The 23,608-nt window shown below is 42.1% G+C and overlaps 1 protein-coding gene across 12 annotated transcripts in view; it reads left to right on the forward strand.

Moving 5' to 3' along the window:
* Positions 1-16,574, forward strand: part of FOXP1 (forkhead box P1) — a 383,067-nt gene extending 366,493 nt beyond the window's left edge. For all 12 annotated transcript variants that reach the window (XM_082060432.1, XM_082060427.1, XM_082060438.1 and 9 more), the window contains 3 exons: positions 2,095-2,164; positions 5,755-5,921; positions 11,734-16,574. In XM_082060432.1, coding sequence (XP_081916558.1) covers positions 2,095-2,164; positions 5,755-5,921; positions 11,734-11,878 — 382 coding nt within the window. In that variant the 3' untranslated portion in view covers positions 11,879-16,574. The remainder of the gene's footprint in view (positions 1-2,094; positions 2,165-5,754; positions 5,922-11,733) is intronic.
* The last annotated feature ends 7,034 nt before the right edge of the window (positions 16,575-23,608 follow it).

The following is a 23,608-nucleotide window of genomic DNA, read 5'->3' on the forward strand; positions in this document are numbered from 1 at the left end:
TGAACTTCTTAGCCTAGCTTGGATCATGCTTACAGTTTAACGTAGAGGCTTTTGGCTGCTAGCTGGTGTTAGACCAACCGCAGGTGGTTTCGCATTGTTTCGGTTAAGGGAAACCAAGACAAACATCTCATCACTACTGTTTGTATGCCCACCAGTACCCTGACCCTGCTTGCTTGGTGTTTGTTGCATCACATGCTAGTAGCTTTTAGGTGGCAATGCATATTAACCCTCACAAACCATTTGCTTATGCTTATTGCATTTTATTTTCTTTTTCCTTTTCCCTGTATTTGATGTCTGTTCTGTCCCCGATCCCGTGTCCCTTTGTTTCCACTTCATCTCCTTTGCTGCTGCTCTTGTCCCAGGGTGCCATTCGCACCAACCTCTCACTGCATAAGTGCTTTATCAGAGTAGAGGATGAGTTTGGGTCCTTTTGGACTGTTGATGATGAAGAGTTTAAACGTGGCCGTCATATTCAACGAGGCCGTCCTCGAAAATACTGCCCTGATGAAAACTTTGGCGAGCTTGTTGCACAGTAAGAGCTTTTACTTGCTTTAATTTTTTTTTCTGCTGTTGCTTTGCTTTGCATGATTTACCCATCTCATGTAGACTTGCATTTCACGAAATAGTGACATCACCTTTGCTGCTAAAGAAACTAAATTTTTGGTCGCTATGTGTATTTTGTGTTTCCTACTCTGATAATCCAAATGCCTGTAGTAATAACTCTACGTCAACATGTTTGTTATAGCATTTGTTTATAGTGCAATGTAGACTGAAATGATTATCCACGCTAGTGCAGGTATGCTGCTATAGGCCTGTTAGGAAGACAGATATACGCCAGGAAGGGCTTCAGATAAGTTTTAATTCTGATATTTTCCTTTGCTTTCAGTTGTATGCCTTGTTTTGCAACTCTTAATCAGAAATAGAGTAAGGTGCTTATAAGACAAAAATGCTGAATTAACTTTGAAAAGTTTGAAAGTGCAGTGAGACGAGCTGTGAAGATCGTAATCAACAGGCCATCCTGTGTCTACAACAACCGCGCACAAATATTCCTGAGGTTCCCAAAGCAATTTTCTTTGACCTTTACTCGAAGGCCATCTCTCCAGGACAACTGATCCTTGCTGGTCCCTCTGGGAGAGGCTCAGTTAAGACTCTTCTCACCGTGATTTACTCCCACATGAAAAAAATATATATAAAGAAAAAGATACCCAGTGGGTGATAAAACTTTTTCAAGATTTTTTGCATTGGCACTTTTTATCTAGTTTGCATTCAATTATTATTTTATTTCTTTTTCCCCCTCCAGTGGAGCCAGTGGTATTTAGATGCCTGCTAAAGAGAGAGCAGATATGCTTGGTGTTCATTTTCCTCAAATCCCGGCTCCTTATGTAAACTTAAGATGACTAACGTAAGGGTCCGAAAGAGCACACCAGAACAACTTTTTATTAAAACGGCCTTTAGGGCAGCGTGTTGTTCTGCATGGCCCATACCACAGCGGTGCAGCAGGACCTGATGTTGTGCCTCCGTGCCCGCAACCCCAAACCCTTTGGGGCGATGGCTGGGCAGCCCCTCGTCAGCATCACTCACTGTTCACCTGGCAGGAAAGAGCTCGGCTCAAATCCTCCCTCATCGCGGTCCCTCTGCTGCATTGCAAGGGCCTCTGCTGCCAGTGACCTGGAGAATAATTTGCATGACGTATTTAAAACGGCCCATGGTGCACTTGATTATAACCTCCTCACGATGGATCTTTACATGGTAACTGGCTCCCAGATGCAACGAATATTGGAGAATTTTTCCTGAACGCAGCTAAAATGAGCAGAGATGCCAAGACATGCTACTGAGGCAGGGTATAGAACACATGGCGAGGTAACGTCAAGAGATAATGATGTTCCTTATTTAGTAAAGGCAAATACGATAACTGTAGCCTAAAACTCAGATATTTTCTTTAGATCAAAAAGAAAAAGAGAAATGAAAGAGGACTTGTGTGGAAAAACAGTCTCAGCTCTAGTTTTCTGATGTGGGAGGAAGCATTACATGCTTGAAACACTCGCACAGAAGTTGGTTGCATTTAACTCTCCTTTTTATGTTTTTCTTATGCAGTAACCCTTCTCTTATTAAAAATATACAGACCAGCCACACCTACTGCACACCTCTCAATGCTGCTTTACAGGTAAGATTAATGACTGTAGCAAATATGCAACAGAGGCGTGTGTCTTCCCCAGTCATTTCAAAATATATTAGCCTTGCTCTAATTAGATATTAAATTTTAATTCCGTTAAACTTTTTTCTTAAGTGCATAAAGCATCATAGTCCCTGGAGGCAAACACATATCAGGCTGCTTCAGCATTAGCTAGATGCTTAGCATTTTGAATATTGTGGCAAAAAAATTAAAAGTTCACTTATTAATATTTATCAGCAGTATCATAATTTCCATCCTCTTATTTCAGAATTTCACTTGAGGCAAAAATACCACAAGTGTAATTACTCTAGCACAGCTATTAATGTGCTGAATGATAGGATACTGCGGCACGTGACCTTCTATTGTTCATGGGTTTAAAGAGAAAGCAGATCATTTTTCCCCCTTTTCTTTTAAGGGCTATTTTTGCATATCTTCCTATTGTTGGTAAAAAATAAGTGTCGCAATTCATATAGGGAAAAAAAAAATCATTTTTATTGGTTTAAACTGTACTGTAATTGTAAGACAAAAATTCTGTTTTTTCATAATGTAGAAATACACAAAGTGTCAGTGCACAATTAATAACTTGCAGCCTAAAAGTGTGCACGTCTCCAGCCCTTTTTCATGTGCTCTATATTGGACTGGTGTTTTTTTCCCTCTCTGAGAATTCCTGAGTCTATTTCAAAAGCTCCTGGTGAAGTCGGTATTTGCTATATGAACCAAAGCTCCAAATTCATTACTGTGCTCCGAATTTGCAGGGGGCTATGAGCTTGTGTGGGGGTTCACGCCTGTTCCATATAGTGTGAATTCATCCAGGAGGCACCACCACCCTGGTTGTGTGCCGAGATTTGCATCTTGAGAAGTTCATTGGTGGCCATGGATATTTGCTTGGGCAACTGCATTTTGTGGAAGGTTGAGCAGACTTGGCTTTTCAGAACACATTATTAGGAGAAAAGCAATGTTCTGCATTTCTTCTAATTATTTGAGTTTATGCAGTAACTTCTGAAAAGCAAATGAAAGCATGTTTAAAGGAAGCAACTGTAAATACTATTCATTAGTAACTTGTTTTCCCTTGAGTCTTGTGAAGTGTGATTTTTAAAGACTGCTTTGTCTCTTGAATAGTATTAAGATTGCAAGCACATTTTACATTCATGACGCTGAAAGGCAAAAATGAAATGATCCTGCATTTCTTCACATTGTTAACTATGTGACTAATTTCAATTAATATGCTTATCATATGGAACTGTTCGTGTTTTATTTCTGAAACACGTGTCATTGTCGTCATCTCCATCCATTCTTGTCTTTCATGATAACCTGCAAACTGTTTCCATTTCCCACTTTTCCTGGAAGTGGCACATACTTGTGCTCCCCCGTAGCATCGGGTGAGCTGACCTGAAGAGGGGAGCCTGGGCCAGATTTGCAATTGCTGTGGCCACTCTAATAAATGGGGGTGAGCGATAATCAGTGCACTGAGACAGGTCCTCATTTAGGGTGAAAATACACTGGCAGGTTCCTTGCTACTCTCCCACGTGTTGGACTTGGGAGGCAAAATCCCAGCGGGTGCTCGGGTGCTGTGCCAGGGCTTCAGGCGAATTCGTGTGAGTGGCCAGTGCTGTGTGGCCAGTTCAGACCTCCCTTGGGCAATAACCTTCCTCCCAGGACACAAGGCTGCTTTACCTGCCCGTGCCTGCATTCAGTCTAATTAATAATCAACGAGCAACGCTCCCTGGGCTTTTGTGGATGTCTGCACAGACTGGCTCTTTGCACATCTCCGTGAGCGCAGGGGCCGGCGGACAGCTTGGTGTTCTGTGTGCTGCCAGGTTGCCAGGCTGGGTTTTCCTTTCCTGGGGTGACAGAGCCACCCATCTCCTTCACCCCAACCCCTCTGATGTCTCCTCCATCTGTTTTCCCTCACGACCAGGGAGAAGCAGCCGCTCTCTGCCCACTCCATGTGTGTAAGTTACAGGGACTCCAGCTCTTTTTTTCCCAGCGGGTCATTGGGGGCTTCCAAAACAACCCCCTCCCCTATTATTATCTTTATAGCAGATACTCCTCATGTCCCACCTCTCCCCCAGTAAATTGCTTTACTGCAATTACAAGTTATCACTATGGGTGAAGAACTTGAGTCATTATTTTGCCAAGTGCAGGAAATGTGAACCATTCTTTGCATCCCCTAATCACAATGAGTTTGCCGGTTGTTGAATCAAGAAGATAAAAATAATCCTCCCTGTTAGAATGGCTTTTGTAATCACGTGTGACACATAGGGCTGCACACAGAGAGGTCAGTGTAAGGAAGAATAAAAGGGGCTGTGCTCCTGAAGATGCTGCACTCAGGGCTGGTCGTGCCCCCCCTTCCCACCCCATCTGCCCCGGCCGGGTTTCTGGCTGCACTTGCCTGGGAACAACTCTGCTGGCCAGGATGGCAACAAGCAAGGAGTTTTGTCCCATGAACTAGGGGCAGGCGAGAGCTTTTGGTGGGGAAGTACTTTCGCATTAATTCCCCCGCCATGGGCTGAGTTTGCATCATGCAGACCTGGAGTCTGATGGATTTTTTTGGCTCCGCCGCCGGCTGACCTGCCCCCGGAGCAGGTCGAGTGCTGCCGAGCCAGCGTCTGTGGCTCTGCATCGCTGACACGGCTCGGAGCACTGTGGGTGATGTCACACTGGGATGGGTGAAATGGTTAAATGTCCTTCCAGTCCCTGGGCACGACGGCCTCTGGAAGCCCATCCCCACCAAACGCTGGGCTCGTCCAGGGCTCCTCCGGGGCTCGGGCCTTCTGGCTCCCACCGCTGCCGCGCCGGGCACAGGACTGTGCCGTCAACATGAGCTAATGCTGACACACAGTAAATATTAGCAGGCAGAACGGTGGGAATCAGAAAGAAAATATTTAACAGTTCATTCTCTTCCTACAAAGATTTCCATTTAGAAAGTTAACTCCAGTGTGCCTCTGCATGGTGTTTCTTTAGAACACGGAAAAATTGAAATAAAACGGTCAGATCTGTAAGAGCTGAGTTGCTGAGGCTTAAAAAATTTCATACGGACTGGTTCAGCTCTCAGGTAGATCAGTGCAACTCAGACTGATGCTCTTGGTGCTACCCGCAGCTTCACGCTTGTGTCACCAGAAAAAACAGACTCAGTGATGCTGTCCTCCTGCTTGGTGCCCATTTGCCCTGGTAGGAACGAGTTGTCAGCCAAGCGATTTCTAATTTTTTTCCCCCATTTTGTTAAAAACAAAACCCAAACCCAGACCTAAAAAAACCCCAAAGCCCCAAACATAATTTTGCAAAATGAAAATAGGAAAAGGATGTTTTATTTTTTCCAGGGGGTGTAATTCCAGATAGAGAATGAAAGGCTCTGTTCTCTCACAAGCCAATACAGCTATGAGAACTTAAACCCAGATGTAAATGATGTTAAATTTCCCTTGGTGGAATCAGGGCAATACCTATCAGAAAGCACAATATTTAAAAATAAATGGTAATTGCAAATAAAGTAAATGTGGAGAATGTTTTGGAAGCGAGCGTGTTGTGTGAAGTATAAAAAAGTTAGTCATGGCTCTTCATGTATTTGTTTGTGTCCTTGGCAGGCTTCAATGGCTGAGAACAGTATACCTCTATACACTACTGCTTCCATGGGAAATCCCACTCTGGGCAATTTAGCCAACGTGATGAGGGAAGAGCTTAATGGTGCAATGGAGCATACGAACAGTAACGGGAGTGACAGTAGTCCAGGACGTTCCCCTATGCAAGCGATGTAAGTACGTGCGTGACTTTCGGCGTTGTCTCACCGTCTGCTCAGGTGTGGCTCTGCAGGCCTTCGTGGTTGTTCCTGTGGTTCGTGGATGGAGCAGCAAGAGCAGACATCTCCATTTGGGGACATGCTTAGGTTGATGAAAGCATTGAAGGGCCGTTTACCAACTTCCACTTCTAAAACCTGCCCGCTCAATGCAGTCCAGCAATCACACAGAGCTGTAAAATTGTTAACTCATTTGCAATTCTCTTCTTTAAACCTTGCAAACTGCGTTTCTTGGAGGAAAAAAATGTGATTTCTCTCCCCTTTGGTCCACACAACAAGCAGGGCCGGTGGGGCAAACCTGGCAAATGGGCTTGTTTGGCGGGTCTAAAAAAAACACTCGATGCACAATGGTCTTGCTAAGCATTAACAGTGGCACATGTGAAGGTCTGCGTGATTTATAGATTGCTCTTAAAATATCAAAAGGAAAATTAATACGAGCATTATAGCAACAGACGGCAGTATAATGAGTGCATATATAACCGCGTGAAGTAATGGGGGATCGCTGTCCCTGCTCAACGTGAGTGGCACCCGGGCCGCGAGCTGGCGCAGGACAGGGTAAGGCAGGAAGGGTGTGATGCCCCGATGGGCGTGTTCGGTATTTATGGGGTGACGGAGTGAGTTTGCAAAGCTGTAAAATCCCCCCTCCCCTCAAATTACATACTGAGTAATTGGCGGCTGGCGAGGAAGCCGGAGTTTATAAGGCTTGTATTTCTCCCCAAACTCCGCAGAGGGGTTGGCTACCTGTGCGAGGGGCGGCGGGCGAGAGCCGTGCTGCCGGTCGGCCGCCTGTTCCTTAAAACCGGCTGTGAAATTGCTGGCTGACTTGCCACAGCTCACATTACGCATTAAAAAGAGAACTAATTTGTAGTCTTTTACTTCAAAGTAATTTGAATAAGGGATTTACAAAAGTAAGTCTAAATCAAAAAGTAGAAAAAACATTAACCTAATACCACGATAGTAATTAGTTGTGAAACTAATTAGCATTTAATGGCAAAAAAGTTTCCCACCTGCATAATGTGTTGTCAGAGGGGAGGGGGCATGAAGGAATCTGAGGCTCTGGATACTTTGATATTGCAGCGTTTTAAATCAGTGCACAAAGTGCTTTGAAAAAAAAATCTTTAAAGATGGCAACATTCATTTTTAATTAATAATTAATTTAAACATTGTCTTTTACCATTTACTTCAAAACATTCAAATAATGTGTTTAGCTTTTCCAGTGATTGTTTGTGCAGTATTAATTATCCCTCGCAAAGTAGCATTGCATGACACACTTTCTGTCTTTTACAAACGGATTCATCTTGAGGCAGTTTTAGTCACAATTCGTTATCCTCTGCCCGTGACCACGAAGGGCCGGCGTGAAGGAGGAGTGGAGGGATGTGGCTTTTCTCCAGAAACAAGACTTCTCCCAAGGGTTTCTCCTGGCCTAACAGACAGGGATGAACGTTTATGATGTTGCGTTAATCCAAGTTATTATTTTTTTGCAAGTTGAAGGCTAGTGTAGTTCATGCACTTCTCATTTCACCTAAGGTTTCGTTTGCTTTGAAGAGACTGAGAGGAAGGGAAAATAACCGAGTTAAATAGGGTAGGACATCTTCCAGAACTGTGCATAGCCGTGGCCTTTCTTGCACTTAATAATCATCTCTTAGCACATTGATACCAAGGTGAGGGGCACAGAACAAATACTGGAGAGAGAGGAGCACGGGGGGAGGGATGCCTCATTTTCATTATTCACCAGAAAATCCAATTTTCTGTTGTAATATGGAAATGATTGTTTCCTGAGTGTTTTCATTTTCTCAGAATTGATAATATATGTGTTCTCTGCTGAACGTTTCTTTTTGCTTAAGTAAAATGTGGCCGGGTGATGTTCCAATACCAGCCTCTGAGCTTCCCCATTAAAATGTTGTTTCTAAGTAGTTTGGAGGGATCTAAAGCCAGAACACCATTCACATGTGGCGGGGTTTACCCTGTTTACTAAATAAAATCACAAGTCAACAGCAGATTTCCAGACGCTGTGTAAACTCTCATTCTCGGTAAGCCTGCTTTGGTAATGACATTTTCAATTGTTTCTTTTCTTCTCAGGACAGATTTCCTTGTCATAATGCAAATTATTTTTTAAACAATTTCAGTATATTAGAGTAAATCAAGCTTTAAACTTTATTGTAAGGTTTAAAGGACCTTGTTAACATGACAGCTAAGAAGTCTAACACTTTAGCTGAAGTCTTATTACCGCTCATTCGTTTCCTTTTTATGACACATTGAACCACGGCTAGGGTTTTTTTTTTTCCCTTCTCTCTCCCTCCTTTTGAAACACTAGAAAGTAGTCGCATAATTACAGCTTGGGGACATAACACTTTCATCCTGATATGCTCCAAAGGTAGCCACAAAGCAAACTACTCCATGCTGTGTGCACCACCAGAACTCAGTGGCTTTAAACAACAGTCAGCTTTATTAAAAACTCCTCTGTTCCCAGAGTGGACAAACAAAAGAATTACTCAGATGTGAAAAGAAGGGGAATCTATGTTCAGCAAGGTTATTTATTGTTAACCCCTTCTGGAGTCTTAGGCATCTACTTGAAAGGAATGGGCTGAAATTCTGCTACTACATAAAAGAAATGAGAAAACATTTCTTTTTTTTTCCTTCCCCACCTCTCTTCTTTTTCTTTTTACCCAGCCCAGCACTTACCTTTTCTGTAATTTAGAGACCGAATTATTTAGTCTCTAGGGGAAGTTTTTCTTCCCCAGTTTGGGGTTTTGGTGAGGTGGTAAATAGAGATTCAGACTACTTGAGAGATAGGTACGTCTCTGTTTGCCTTTGAGCTTATCTAAGCTTATTTATTTCGCTTGCTCTGAAATGTTTGAGCAAAATCACAGAATCAGTAAAGTTTCCTCCTCACATGCCGCTTTGTGGTTAAAACTGACGGAGTTGTTGTTTTCCCTGCAGATCTCTCCCCGGGGGGGTTGTGTTACCCAGATAAGCCTCCTAATTTGAGGGACGGAGTTTTTGGTGAGCTCGCTGTCTGATGTTTTCCCAACACGTGAGCAGCTGGTGTGACCGTGCCTCCCCACGGCTCTGTGACCCTCTCCGGCTTTGTCCCGCTTGGGCTCATTCAGCCCTTTTCCTAACTCAGTGCTTGCTTTGCTTTTCACTCCTGGAGTTTTGGGGCTTTTTGACTTCTGGGAGCCACACCAAACCTCCAAGAGAAACTCAGTTAAAACCACCTGGGTTCACCTGCTTTCATAAAAAAAACAGAAGTGGGGCAGAGTTTGCGTTGGGAAGGTTTGGGGACCTTCGGAGGAGCTTTCACAGCATTTCATGTGGTTGCGAGCCCAGCAGGTGCCTGTCTTACCTGCTGGCACCCATTCACTTGTGCCCTTCAGCCAAGTGCGGGGTGCTGGGGTGCTGGGACACCGAGATGTGGCTCCCGAGCAGCCTTTGGAGAAACTCCCGTCCGTGTGCCGAGGCCACCTCTGCTGCACGTGACGTGTTCTCCTCTCTCCTTTGAAAACTTCACATCTGCGTTTTCAAAAATAATCCTTTTTATTTTTCAAAAAAAAAACACAAAGTCCAGCAGCAGCATCAAAACCAGAAAGCCAACAAGCAAGATGTTTAAATTAAAACAGCAGTAAAAAAGATCACTGCCGTAAAGGCCGAGTAGCACGTGCTTTATCCGTCTCTGTGTCTAGCCGCTGTTTCCCCGTTTTTCTTCTGGTTTTCATTTCATGTTTTCTCCCAAGTGAGGGGCCCCACAACTTATTCATAATACAAGTATTTCTAGTTTCAAATAATCAATGTGGTTTCACGTTCGCTAGGGCCACGAGCCGCTGGGGCGGTTGGCACATGCACACCTCTGAGATGACGACCCACTTTTACGTGCTTATGCTAATTGTTGGTCTCTGATATTTGAAATGTCTCCTCCCATTTAACTCCCCATTTTCACTAATTTAAGTAAAAATTGTATGAGAAGTGTCTCTTTCCTTGTAATTTTTGCAAAAATTAAGCAACATGCAGAGAAACCTCTTTGCTTCCAGGGATGTGTTGATAAAGACACGTATTAGTGAATTTGAAGGGCAAAGGTGTGCGTGCATGGATACTGCATTGCTTCTCCCCACCAATCCTTTGTTGGGTGGGTTGGAAGGTGCAGTTAGTACTTTTGTATTGATCTAGCACTTTACAACTCAAGAAGTTGAAATATGCAGGGACTTGAAAGGCATTCACAGCTCACATTGGAAATGTCTGTAGTCAGCAAGTTAGATGCTTCCTAAACCGATCCAGGCTCAAGCCAAAATAAATAAGTAGGGTGCGGTTCAGCTTTGCACACTGTGCAAGGGCGCAACTGGTTCACCCTGGTCACTGGAAGCAGGCAGGGTTACCTTCGGCTTGTGCATGGATGCTGACTGCATTTTCGGTGATTTATTTGGTGATCTATTCCTGTTGTCTGTCAGTGCGACAGAGTAGAAACAGTTTTGACCTTCTTATCCACACAAAACATACAATGCAGCTATTTTAAATCATTCATTTTAAAGCAAAGCTACGCAAGGAGAGAAAAAGTTCTTACGATGAAGGTTAGTCCTCCAGATTATGTGTTCACTTAGCCCACATGAAAGGGTTAAATCAGCTCACAGAAGAAAAAAACAGGACTCTAGGAGGTGGCTATCAACTCAATGAGAGACAGAGTGGGACTTGAACTCATTAACACTTTATTTTAAGGGATTGCCTACAACATCAATTATTTAGGAAGCAAACAGGGTCTCCATTGCTGTATCGCATTATTAATACTTGGTAATGTCAATAAAATCCTACTTTCCTATAAAGTCCCACCAACGAGACACTATTGACTCACATGGCTATTTTACATTTCAAAAGCTGCCGAACAAAAAAAAAAAAAAAGGTAATTTGTATTTGTATAGGATTTGTTGTAAATATGATTTACGAACAACATTTTTCAATTGTTATCATACCCGTTTTGAATGACCAAGCCCCATTCCCCTGCGGGTTATTCATGTGCTGTGCTGTAATGAGAAATTTGGCAGATCTCATCTCTTTAGTACATCCTTGTACCCACCATGAGCTGGGGATCATGTTCTGCCTTGTTTACAGCTGACAGTGTTATTATTCTCATTAGGACTGTGCTTTCTTATCATATTGTTGTGTTGAGCGAGCCTTTTCCTCTCTGTTTGTGTTTCCTGGCAGGGCTTTTCTTCCCTTATTGACAGTTTGTAAAAATATGCATTAATTTGGAGTTTAAAGCATGTATCATGGTGTCTCTTTGCTGTGTTTGCTTGAAGTTGATTAATGATAGAACCTCACTTGGGGTCGTCCTCTGGAGAGTTGTCTCACAGGTTCTGCATGTTAACGAGAGACGCCGCACACACAGCGAGCGATGATTAGCCCAGCCTCCAGCTCGGCGGGCTGACAAACTGCTGCTCTGCCGTTCGGATGCTTGTTCTGCTTATTTATCCAAAGATCGTATTAATCAACTTAATATGTCAGCTGAGAGCGTTTTCTCTCGGTCCCGAGACGGAAACCCCATGGAGGTGCTCCTCCCAGAGTGTTTTCCCGGGGAAGCTGAGCGCTGCCTGCCCGGCGCAGCCTTCGCTTGGCGCCTGTGGCTGGTGCAGAAGTTGAGGGTCTTCTCCTTGGTGACCCTTGGAGCTTGGCACGCTGGGTCTGAATGCCCGAACCACCTCGCCTTTCTCCCCAAACCACCCGAGCTGTCAAAACTGTTCTTTAACGAGCAACTTGCTGATTATCCATGTTTTTGTTTTCCCAGGCACCCCGTGCATGTCAAAGAAGAACCGTTAGATCCAGATGAAAATGAAGGCCCACTCTCCTTGGTGACAACAGCCAACCACAGTCCAGATTTCGATCACGACAGAGATTATGAAGATGAACCTGTAAATGAGGACATAGAATGAGTATGTCTAACATCATCCTGAGAATGAAGATTGGAAGAACACGTCAAACTTAGCTGTGAAATCTCTCCATTATTTGTACAGCCTGGAGGATTCTCAGTCCACTTTGACAACTATGACATATGTTAACTCTTAGTGCCATCAAGTATCCCATTTGGGAGTATTTTTGATTTTTCTACTTTTTGTTGAAAAAAGGAATTTGTACTCTGTGCATTGGATGGACTTGTTTGGTACTTGGGATTTTCCTCTCTTACAGTCAACATCAGTGTTGTAAATTTGCTAAACTGATTCACTTGCATTTAGCAGCCAGCTGTGGACTGCGGGTCCTGCCAATTTTGGACACTTGAGGACATCAAACTGAGCATGTACACCTGAACTGCAGATCAAGTCTTTGCCCAGATTTTAAGGATTCCAATGGACAACATATTTGCACAGTACTGCATGTTGATTATCACTGCCTTTACTCCATTTTTTTCGTTGTTTTCTTTTTTTCTTTTTTTTTTTTTTTCGCTTCCATTTGGGCTGGGGAAGGCCTGTGTGTGCACGTGTGTGGGTCTGTGTGTGTGCGTGTGAGCGTGTGTGTTGGGGAGGGGTTACAAGAAAAAATTATCCCAAACTTTTTAATGTATTGCTTTTATTCCCCCGCCTCACGTCTTCTCTACCATTTTAAGTTCTGACCTCAGGCCTCATCTGGGCCCAGGGCCTCTCGGAGGCTTCAACATTTTCTGTACTTTGTGATGAATGTTAATAGGTGTTTTTATTATACGAAGCTGAATGTCATTGAATTGTTTGTAGTTTTTTCTGTCATTCATTCCAGTTTCCTTCAGATGCCACCATGTTTTCTTTAGCTGTGGAAAACATTCCATTTGGGTGTCTCCTTTTTTTTGGTGTTGTTTTTTGAAAAGGTTCCAAATGCTGCACTATACATGTGGAAGGGTTGTCCAGCGGAGAGAGAGGAACGAAGTACTGCAAGAATGAGAATGAATGACAGATGAACATAGAAACACTGTAGGAAGCAACACAGATTCATTCCACAAAGCAGTATTTTTAACATTTTATTGTTGTTGTTTGGGTTTTTTGATTTATTTTATTTCTTTTTTGGCAGCAACGGTGAATATTAGCAAATGCCACAAAATTGAACAGCACAAAGAAACATACGCAGCACCAACAGAGTTCACTTTTATTAGAGGATGAATAGTACAGTGGCAGGTTCTCGGTTGTTTAACACAAGTTCTGATGGGTCAACAAATCTTTCTGGAATATCTAAGATTACCGAGATGGGCACCTATACATTTATTATTACGATTTTGTTTTTCTTTTTTGCATTTGCAAATAGTGGTTGGAAAGATGACTTCGTTAAATTGTTATTGTACGTGGTGATGTTTCACGGTTAAACATCAGTTCAGGATTGCTTGGTGGCATTAATCTGTTTGAATACAAATTAGATTTCAGATTGAACTTGTTACGGGAGTTAATAAGGCCGGAGCCCCACGAATGCTAAAGTGTTAATTTTCAGCTGTGCAAATCCAGTACTGCAGTTAAGATTGTTCTGCAATATTACACCAGCCAGTATGGAAACCTCGCCGTAGGAGACAGGAGATCGAGGAGGGAATTCACGCCGGGGCTTGTTAGGGAAAACTGGCAAGGCTCTTCAAAGCAAACACGACATACAAAATTTGTTGCGATAGGTCAGTAAACCTCGGTCACCAAACACCTAAACATTTTCATTCTGCAACCACTTTTCCGTCACTCATTTATTTATGTAGGACTGTAGCTTTTTTATTATTTCAAGAAGCCTTTCAGAGCTTAATTTATATTCTTCTTTGTACCTTTTTTTTTTTTCCTAAAATTACCAAAGATATTACACAAAGGTAAATTATGTTCTCTGTTATATGCTTTATCTTATGAAGCCAAATATCCTCTTATTGTTGATCAAAGGAGGTTGAAGAATTTAGAGGGAAATGACAAGATGTGGGCTATTGCTAACCTGAGAGGGAAACTGCTCCTTTATTCTAGAAAATTTAGAAGGCCAAGTAAATGTCTGAACCAAAGTTGTTACTTTTTATTTGCAATTCTTTACAGTGACCAAAAGGAAAGTCTGTAAAAGAGGAATCGAGGAGGGCTTTTGAGGCTAAAACTAGGAATCAGTGTTACTAGTGTGAGAAGGGAGCTGGAGAAAGCAAAGACACAGTTATTTAGCGGAAAATTAGAGTATCAGATAAAGGAGACAGTTTAATAAAATACAGAAGAGAACAGAAAAGCTCCCACAGTTTAACTGGACCACATAATAGTATTTCTAGAATTAAATGAAAAGAAAAATTTGGTAGTCTTTGGTTCTACAGGTTGTGTGCCACTTCTGTTTCAGGACTGTGCTAGGATGACCGCTTTAATTTTGGTTGATCTTGGCACATTTGCTCAGTTTTGTTTAGTTTTTGGTCAGCATTTTTCATAAGGAAATAACACTCCTGTCCACTCATAAGCTTTGGTACAAGAAATTTTATTGGCAGTTACTTTTCTAAAACTCAACTCTGCTTTCTGTTTCAAAAGACAAAAGAAAAAAAGGGCAGTCTGTGGTCATTTGAAACGTTTTTTTTGTTCATTTAAATTATATCCAGGCAGCTTCGTGACGTGCCGGCGGTAGCCAGACAGGGATCATGAGAATTGAGCCCTGTGCTTCTAAACTGAGTGGTTTGCTGGTTAGTTCGGTATTCAGAAGGGGATAAAAATCCGGTAGATTAGTTCATTCTCAGCATGTGTAGCTAGACATGAGTAAAGATAACAGCATGAGAAACTGTTAGTACGCATACCTCAGTCCAAACTGTTAGGGAATGAGTAAATAAAAGATACATTTCACTCAGTTGCACTTAGTTGTATGTCTTGCATGCTTAGTCTAAAGACTGTAGCAAAAATTAAAAAAAAAAAATTAAAAAAAAAAAAGAGAAAAAAGAAATAAAAAATTAGATTTTAACATATCTGGCAGGTGTCGCAGCCTTGCGGAAGAACCAACTGAAAATCTCAGGCTTTACATCAAGCAAACTTCACTATGATTTTTACAATTCTGATTCTGTATCCCTTTGGATATCCAGTTGCTTCGTTAGGGAGGGGTTTATTATGTTGTACATATATATCCCACTGTGTCTGTGTGAGCCTTTGTCTTTCGGGGGGAGGGTGGGGAGGGAGAAAAAGGTGGAGAGGTCCTTTTTTTAGATATCATTCCTCAAAAGGAATAAATGCAGACCTGTTTGTCAAAACACCTTTTGCTTTTTGTGCAACTGCTTTATATTAACTATACTAAAAAAATAGCTTTGGAAAAAAAAAAACTACTGTATGTAATGGAATTGCAGAATACGCTGCACATGTATTTTATTTAGTTATCCTTGCTTTGAGAATATTGGATGACATTTGCTGACATGTGGGAGAAAATCCCTGACTTTTTTGTTTTCAGCTTTTAAATTGTAACATAGTTGACAGATTTTTTTTCTTCTCCTGTTATCATCGATCGAAGCGTTTTTGTACAGTTTTTGTGTTTAAGCTGTTTTTTTGATACTTTCCCACCCCTTCTGTTCTCTTCCCACTGCCTTTTCTGGCTGTCTTCAACAAACTTCATCGATTTGAAAGGAAAAAGAAAACGTCGTTTAAAAACAACAAAAACAAACTGTTTTTCTCCTGCTGCAGTAAATATTTTGCATGATGAATTCCAGGGTCACACTTTCAAAGTTTATCAGTGAAGTAGTGATTAATAACGGGGAGTGTCAGACTATTGAACTTTTGTATAAAAAAACAACAACAAAAAAACTTTACAAGGTGCCAAGATGTAAAGACAATTTGTTACATGTTTTTTTTCTCAAAGAAAAGCGTACATTATGAAAGTAGTACCATGTATCAGGTAAAATCGCTGTCAGGAATGAGAGTCAAAGCCTTCCTTGTCCACAAAAAAGAAAAAAAGTTTGTAAATGTAAAACCTGTTAGGTTTCTGCATTCAACTAGAAGTGAAACGAAAAATCAAGGCTTATGTAGAATAAGTGACCAGACAAAACGTGACCTTCATTGATTCTCTCTCGCAAGAGTCCGGCCGCAGGTCCTGCCCCCCCCTGGAGCTCCTGCCCCAGGGAGACACCGGCGCAGGGATTCTGGTTCTGCAAATGTTGAAGATCATTAGATATTTTATATATATACTTACATAAATATATATATATATGAAGTTTTTAAAAATAATTTTGAACTATTGCAGTTTTCAGGTTGCCGATAATCTCACCTCCATTATAGCATGGGGAAAAAGAAAAAAAGTGTTTAAACTTTTGAAATCCTTTGGTACCTTTGGTTAATGAACTCAGAGTGAGTTTTTAGATGTTTCAGAAGTCATTTAGTATTCTAGCCTTGCGAGGTGAATTTGCAGTTAATTACTGCATTTTAATGGGCCCAGAACAGGTAAAAAAGTATCTTCTACCCATAAGCCTTGATGACAATGGTACAGTCCGGACTGTTAGCATGGTGCTTCGTGTCTATGTGCTGCCAGTAACAAGATTTTTTTTTTTTTTTTTGATAAGGCATAAAAGAAACTCATTCCTTACATCAACTGTAATTCCATCATTCCATGTCTGTTGATACAGACAATAAAAAATGTTGTGTAGTCAGTACTAATTACTGACATTATAGCATTCTCAAATGCAATAAAAATGCTGGTTGTTCACACTGGTAATGCGAGTCGCCATGTCCCAAGTTTTTGTCTTGTTTCCCACCCCCAATGACCCCCGTGTCGCATCCCTGCGGCGCTGGGCCCCGCGCTGGTCCGTGGAGCGGCTGGTTGTGTCTCACCCGTGTCCCAGCGCGTCCGTGGATGGTCTCATCGCTTTCCTCGCGTTCCTCCCAACCACATGAAATCTCAAGATGTTTTCTTGGCGGTTTCACGGCCGGTCTGGACAGGGTGGTCGTTGATGCTCGGAGGAAGACACTGTCATCGAAGATTTAATCTGCTTTTCCAAGGAAGTCCATCGGCGTTTGACCAGTAGGGTCACGGGGAGTTGAGGGGATTTGCTTTCTCATCAGACTCCGCTTCAAAGGGGAAAGCGTGAAAGACGGGGCTTGGGGCTTTGTCCTGCGAATGCTCTTCCATAGGAAGGGTTCAACATAGATTGCATGTATCCAAAAAGGGGTTTGTAGGATCAACCGCTTGGTCCAGAAAACCATGAGGACCAAAGTCCCAAGTCATGCTGAGATAAACTTTAAAGGAAAAACCCACCTTCTTTTCTTCCATGTAAGCACACATTTATTTTCTTCATCAAGTTTTGTAAAGAAAAGTAAGATATTTAATAACTAGCATTAGCAGCAAACTGAAATTTCAGAGGAGAGATTTTTCATGAATAATTCATTAAAATTTCACATCTGCAAGATTAGTCATCCAAATAAAATGCTAATGTCAAAAACATGCACCGTCTATAATATTCTCATCAAGAAATCTTTTTGCATATAATGATAAATGCTTAAATTAGTACAAATGATTTTATAAAAATATTCTATCATAAAATTATACCAGATAACTACTTTTTTGGGGAGGGGAGGAGAAATCTTTGCACGCTTCTTATAACGTGTCTCAAAATGGTATTGACTGGTAGATTTTAATAATCAAAATATAGACAATAAGATTTGGCTTTGGTCATGTATTGCACTTCAATCACTAGTGAGACTTCAGTAAACCAGAGAGGTCCCACTTTGGGGATTAAAATTATCCTAAATCTCAGGTGGAAGGTGTTAAGTCAGAACTTGTGAGATGTTTCGTGAGGAGTGCTCTGTGCCTCTGAAATGTGTGAGAGAGTCCCTTCCAGGAAGGAGAATGTGTCCCCAAATGAATCCCAGTGGGGTTTTTGGCTCCTCTGGGGACAGTGTGTCCCCACACAGGTCACAGGAGGCAGCCAGGCAGCTCATGAGCTAAGAAGCCATCAGAGATGACCTGGGCGTTTCACCACCAGGACGTCTTGGCGCTGGCACGCCCGTCGTACGCATGAGGTGGGAGAGACCCGACCATGGTGTTTGTCATCTGCTGACTCTGTGTGGCCTCCAGCTGACGCAGAGCTGCTGGGGTAGGTGCCAAATGCAGCTTGTGCCGAGGAACTGGCACTGGTTGAGGAGCAGGATCAGGCCCTTCCCCTCCTGATGCTGCCCTAGCAGTGCATGCGAGCCTGGCTCTTTGCTGGACGTCAAACACCGCGTTCTGTGTCATCTTTGTGTTAATAATCCTGTTTCTCTTCCCTGGCAGCCATATCGTGGAACATCACAAAATGCCTTCCTACTTCACTGCCACCAGCAACAGCCAGCTGGGAAATACCTTTTCCAGTCAGATACGCTGTTTTCCACCACAGCTGAAAAGCACTTTTATGGTCAGTGGTGAGGCAATGCGTCTCTGAGTAGCTGCCAAAGCAAACCGGAGCCAGTGCATAGTTTTTTCTGGGTTTCTCCTGTACTGGAGGGAAAAGCAGCAGGAGATAAGGGGGTCCCAGCAGAGGAGGGGGAGCCCTGGGAGGACGTGGCAGCCGACGTGCTCCGTGCACACCCAGCCGCTCTCTGCAGATGAGCCGAATGGTGACATTTAACTTGGGCTGTGATCACAGAGTATGACAAATTTCACATTATTGGACTAATTTAAGGGACTGGCAATTCTCGTCGCCTCACGCAGACACACTACACACCCTTCCCCACAACAAAGTGTGATTAGGCCTTCTTGACCTATTAATCAGGCTTCGTCTCCAATGATGATGTTAAACGTTCGTTTAATGGCGTGTTAATCAGGGCTATCTTTCATCTTCGTTTGCGGCGGTGGTTGATGCTGCCACGTCAAAGTGCTCTTCGTCCTCATATTGCCATGTTGCTCCAACAAACCTCCCTCACCCCGGTGGCCATGGCCAACGTGGTGGGACGTGGCCCTCGAGTGTGTTTGCAGCCCATGTGCTGTCTGCACCCGTTTTGCCCCAAAACCTCAGGGCTGAGGTGCAGCAAAGTCCTCCTTTTTGCCTCATTTTGTGTAGCTTTGTTAGATATCTTCAAAGCAAGTGATCTAGGAATGGTAAACAGTATCATTTTGGGGTATTTAACAAAAAATAGCCCCTCTTCTCTTTTTATTCCACAGGAAATTTCTCTGTCTACTGAGAGGAAAAGAAGAAAAAATGCCCTTTTTGTGGGGGTTTGTATGTATTTATTTAGAGGAGTTGAGTGGCCATTTTTTATGCGCCTCGGAAGCCTGAAAAACATTTTTTTTAGTTCAAGTTATAATGTTAATTTGAAGGTAACCGTCCTTTCAAGGATTAATTCCAGCCAAAGCAATAACCATTATTTACCAGAGTTTGACATTTTTATCACTCATCATATTAGCAAATTTCCATTGAAAATGCTAAAATGGTTCGTCATAAGGCACATAACTGCTTTGGCTGTAAAAATGACCAACACAAGTGCCTGTACTCAAACATTAAATTATACTGTAATTAATAAAGACAGTTAAACTGTCTACTAGCAACAGCAATTTAGGTAACCACATTTGATCAGCTATAAATTGTAACTACATTAAAATTCCAGAAATATTAGCAATATGGATTACTTGATGGAAATAGGTGCTGATCACCAACACTCCTATTTTACAACGGAAGCACAGGTCATGTTGGCCACAGAAGTGTGGGCGAAGATCAAGGCTGAGTACTTTTAATCTTGTGAAACAAGCAATTACAAATAGTTGCATCGATTTGTTAAAAAGCTTTAGGTGACATAAATTGTTTCCTGTTTAGCTTATTGCTCTGATACATAAATGTCACTGAGTATAATATTAATTAGGGTCACAGAACAACAAGGGTCGGGTGATTTAGTGTACAATGGGGGATGTGTCAATCCTTTGTGAAGGCAAGAAAAGCTCCGGCCCCTTCGCACTGCAGCGCTCAACGCCTGATTTTATGTGATGACAAAAGAAAGTAAAGGAAACCGTATTTTAATATGTGAAGTAATTACTTTAGTACTAGTATAATTTTACGGTTTAGGATAAATTACAATGTTTTCATTCTCCTGCTCTTGCCACATAAAAATCCACATATAGCATCAATAAAATAGAATACTGTTTATAAAGGCTTTCTGCTGCACAAGACCAACACTATTCCTCCTAGCAGATGGAAACTGAGCACACATTTCAGTCTGGTGTGTGTTTCTACACTTAATATTTTTTTTTAAACCAAAAATGGGCTGTGCAGGTTATTTACTTAACATAAATCAAGTGTATCATATACACTGTTTCTTTGGATTGGCATACAACTTAGAAAAATACAGTAAGATTTCGAAAAATCTGGAGAAAATTTATTAAATATGATTTTTACTGTAATAGAATATTAATGTAACCCAATGCTCATTTCCCATTAAGCTGATCCCTTTTTAATACACACATGCTTTTTATTATTTTGCACTCATGCGAAAATTCCACATTCAGAGAGTTTCCATCTCCTTAGGAATGTCGCTGGCAAAGGCAGAGTAAGAAATCTTGAACTGAAGAAAAAAATAGCAAATATCGAACAATAAGATGTGGCAAAACGCTGATGAACTGAAGCAAAAGCCAATGATATAATAAAGGGTAAAAAGGCATTCAGCACTGCGAGGGGAACAGTAGAAACAATTACACTTTAAACCCCTCCTTCTCGCTGCCACTGTACCACAGCACAGATGAAAATGTTTGATTTGCAACATAAAAGATTCATTAATTACCACTTGAATATTTAAAGCTATTTTGCAGACTAACAGAGGTAGATAAAGCACTGAATTAAAACCTCTAATAAAATTGTAAAAATATTTCTGCAAGTTTACCATGGTTGCGGTTCCTCCTGGTTTAGAGAGCCAGGCTCGGCTTCTTGGAGAAGGAGCTATTTTGTTCAAGTGGGTATTTGAAGGAAGATGGTGCGATCGCACAGCGCTATTTGTCTCTCGTTTTCAAATGTTTACCAGATACTTACTTGGACTCTCTCCCTTCACATGTGGTTGCCCTTCATGGGAGAAGTGGCTTCCACAAAACATAACAGTGGGTGATGTGTGTGTTTGAGCTATACGTTCATTTTAATACATTTCCATATACAGTAAAAACTCATCTAGTCCTAAGTCTGGTATAATACTCTCTCTGATATGAGGCAGTTGGACTTTGTAAGGGGAAAAAAAATCTGTTAATCCTGTTATAATCACCCTTGTTAGACTTAAAAATTGGAACAGTATCTTCTTTTGTAAGGGTGGAGAACTCAGACAAATGGCAGGAATGGATTTGTGGAGAGCATCTCTGTAACAGTGCGGTACACCCCGAATTTGTCCTGTGGAAGCTGAGCTGTCAGCTCAGGGCTTACTGGATCTTTTATATAAATGCACAGGTTACGAAGAACGAGTCGTGTACATACCCAGAAAGCACGGTGTAACTTAAAAAACAATATGAATGTATATATTTATTTGCACAACTTCTGTCTGTAGGCAATTTTAGCCTCACAGTTCTTGAGCTTCTCTCACCTGGTGATGTAAACCTTGGTGGCTGAGGAGCTGAATGTGACACTTGACAATTGCATATGTTAATTTTTACCTGTTTGCATTCAGTTGGCAGGTTGTTTTTTTTGTTTTTTTGTTTTTTTTTTTTAAAAAGCACATTCTATTTTTAAACAAGTGACTATTTAAAATCCACAACAGTGCAGCGAGGGCTTGATTGCAGGATGAGGTTGAAAGATACAGTAACAGCTCTTTTAACAGTATGTTAACGATGATGAGTGGAGCCAAAGTCTATGGATTTAATAAGAGATAAACAGTTCCAGTTTTTTCTCATTGTCAGTAATTTATGCAGTTGGCCAACAAAATTCAAAAAAATGTCCGTTTCTATTTGGATACACCCTTTACATAACTGTACCTCCTCTAATTATTGAGTGTCTGCTCTGGTTAAAAGGATTTTGAAATGATTCTGCTGTATTTGGGTGCGAGATGCCAGTTTCCCTGGTAGGTTCGGAGCTCCCGAGGAGGCTGTTGCCGGCACGGGGAGCTGCGGCACCTGGTCTGCACCTTCACCAGCAAATCATAACATCCAGGGCAGTCGCTCTCCGGCCTTGCCAGAAAGGAAAGGGCGTACTCTAAACATTTCAAGCCTTGCCCTTGCTTATTGTTTTTGGAAAGTTCTTCTCTTTCTTTCCCAATTGCCTTGTTAATGTTCATTTGTGTCGGGCACAATAAGAGCCTGTCAGTTTGTATTGTATGAGTGGAGAGGCGTTTGGTGATACTTCAGACTTCGCAAAAATAGTTGTTGATGTACTTGCTGTGCTAGGAAAAAATATTTCTCCTAGTAGTTTATGAATATATGTATATATATATACCCACATACAGTTTTTCATGCGCTTTGATATGTATATAGGTATTAGGTTATGCCAAGCAAAGCCTCTTAAAATCTGAAAAGGGAAGAGCCCCAAAACTATTGACTTGCTGACACCACCATGTTTAGTGCACACGGCCACATCATTACTGAAGGGCAACAGGTCCTGACCTGGTTCCTGCCCGTCTTTGCCTTGAATACTGAGAGCAGTCGTGTGTATTCCAAGAGGAAATGCACACACACAGGCATCTATCACATTTTTGGCTTTGCCACCATTAGAGCCATTCAGCAGGCCGTCCAAACACATGATGTTTATGCCTCATGCTCACTCTCACTATTTTAAATATTGCTACTTTATGCTGCATTTTCAAAGCTTGCCCCTGACGCCTCGTGCAGTTTGGAGTGTTCTCACCTGTTTATAACAGCACTGGGTGCTGGCAAATTCAAAACAAAAACACCTGATAAAAATCAAATATCATGTTGCTAACTGCAAAGTTCATTTCGCCTCAGAAGTCCTTCTTTAATTATAAAACCCGCATAACCCATTTCCTTTGGTGTGCACAAAGGTGTGTAATTAAACTATCAGCATAATACCTTTCTACATGTAAAACCTGCACTTATGAACTTTAACTGCTGAATAAAAACTCCTATTACATGACCATTAAGTATTATGAATAAAGCAAGTCATTGTAGTACTTGATTAATTTTTATGCACTAACCACCGTGTTCAGCACAAATTTGGTTTCTGTAGGTGTCCTCTCTCTCTCGGCTGTCCTGGTGGCTCGGCCACCTTCACCCCGCTCCGCAGCTCTCTGTGCTTTTTGCCTGGCCATGGCCATCCCCAGGGCCACATGCCCGTTCTGTGGTCATCGTGGAGGAGGAATGAGCTTTGTTTCTGTAGTGTCTCCATCATGGTGTGGCTGGAGAAGGGGGCACAAGGCGGCTGCGGGGAGGAAGTGATCCCCTCCGCGGGAGAACCGCTCTGTGCAGGCTAAGCCCCAACTCACTCGTCACATCCCTGGGTGGACTGGGGAGTTACCCTCAGATGGGTATTTTTTAACTACTAAGGAAAAATCTGATTTGTTCTTGTTTTGCGTCAGCAGACCCTCAGAGGAGAGCGTCCCCATGCTGCTTGTGCCTTATCTTTTATAGGATCCCAGAAGCTTTGCCTTATACCTGTTACCTACAGCCCTGGTCCTCCCAGAAGTGTGTCCTCCACATATCAACATCTTGTCAAGTGAAGTGGGAAGGCAAAAATAAATATCCCAGCCAAAACCCGCAACCCCAAAATCTTAATTGACAGCAAGACGGAGCCTGCCAAGATGCTGAATAGGATTCTATGGTGCTGGTCCTGGCTGCTGAGGAGCCTGCACACAGCAGCTGGG

Source organism: Streptopelia decaocto (assembly GCF_964273445.1).
Source record: "Streptopelia decaocto genome assembly, chromosome: 8".
Classification (NCBI taxonomy): domain Eukaryota; kingdom Metazoa; phylum Chordata; class Aves; order Columbiformes; family Columbidae; genus Streptopelia; species Streptopelia decaocto.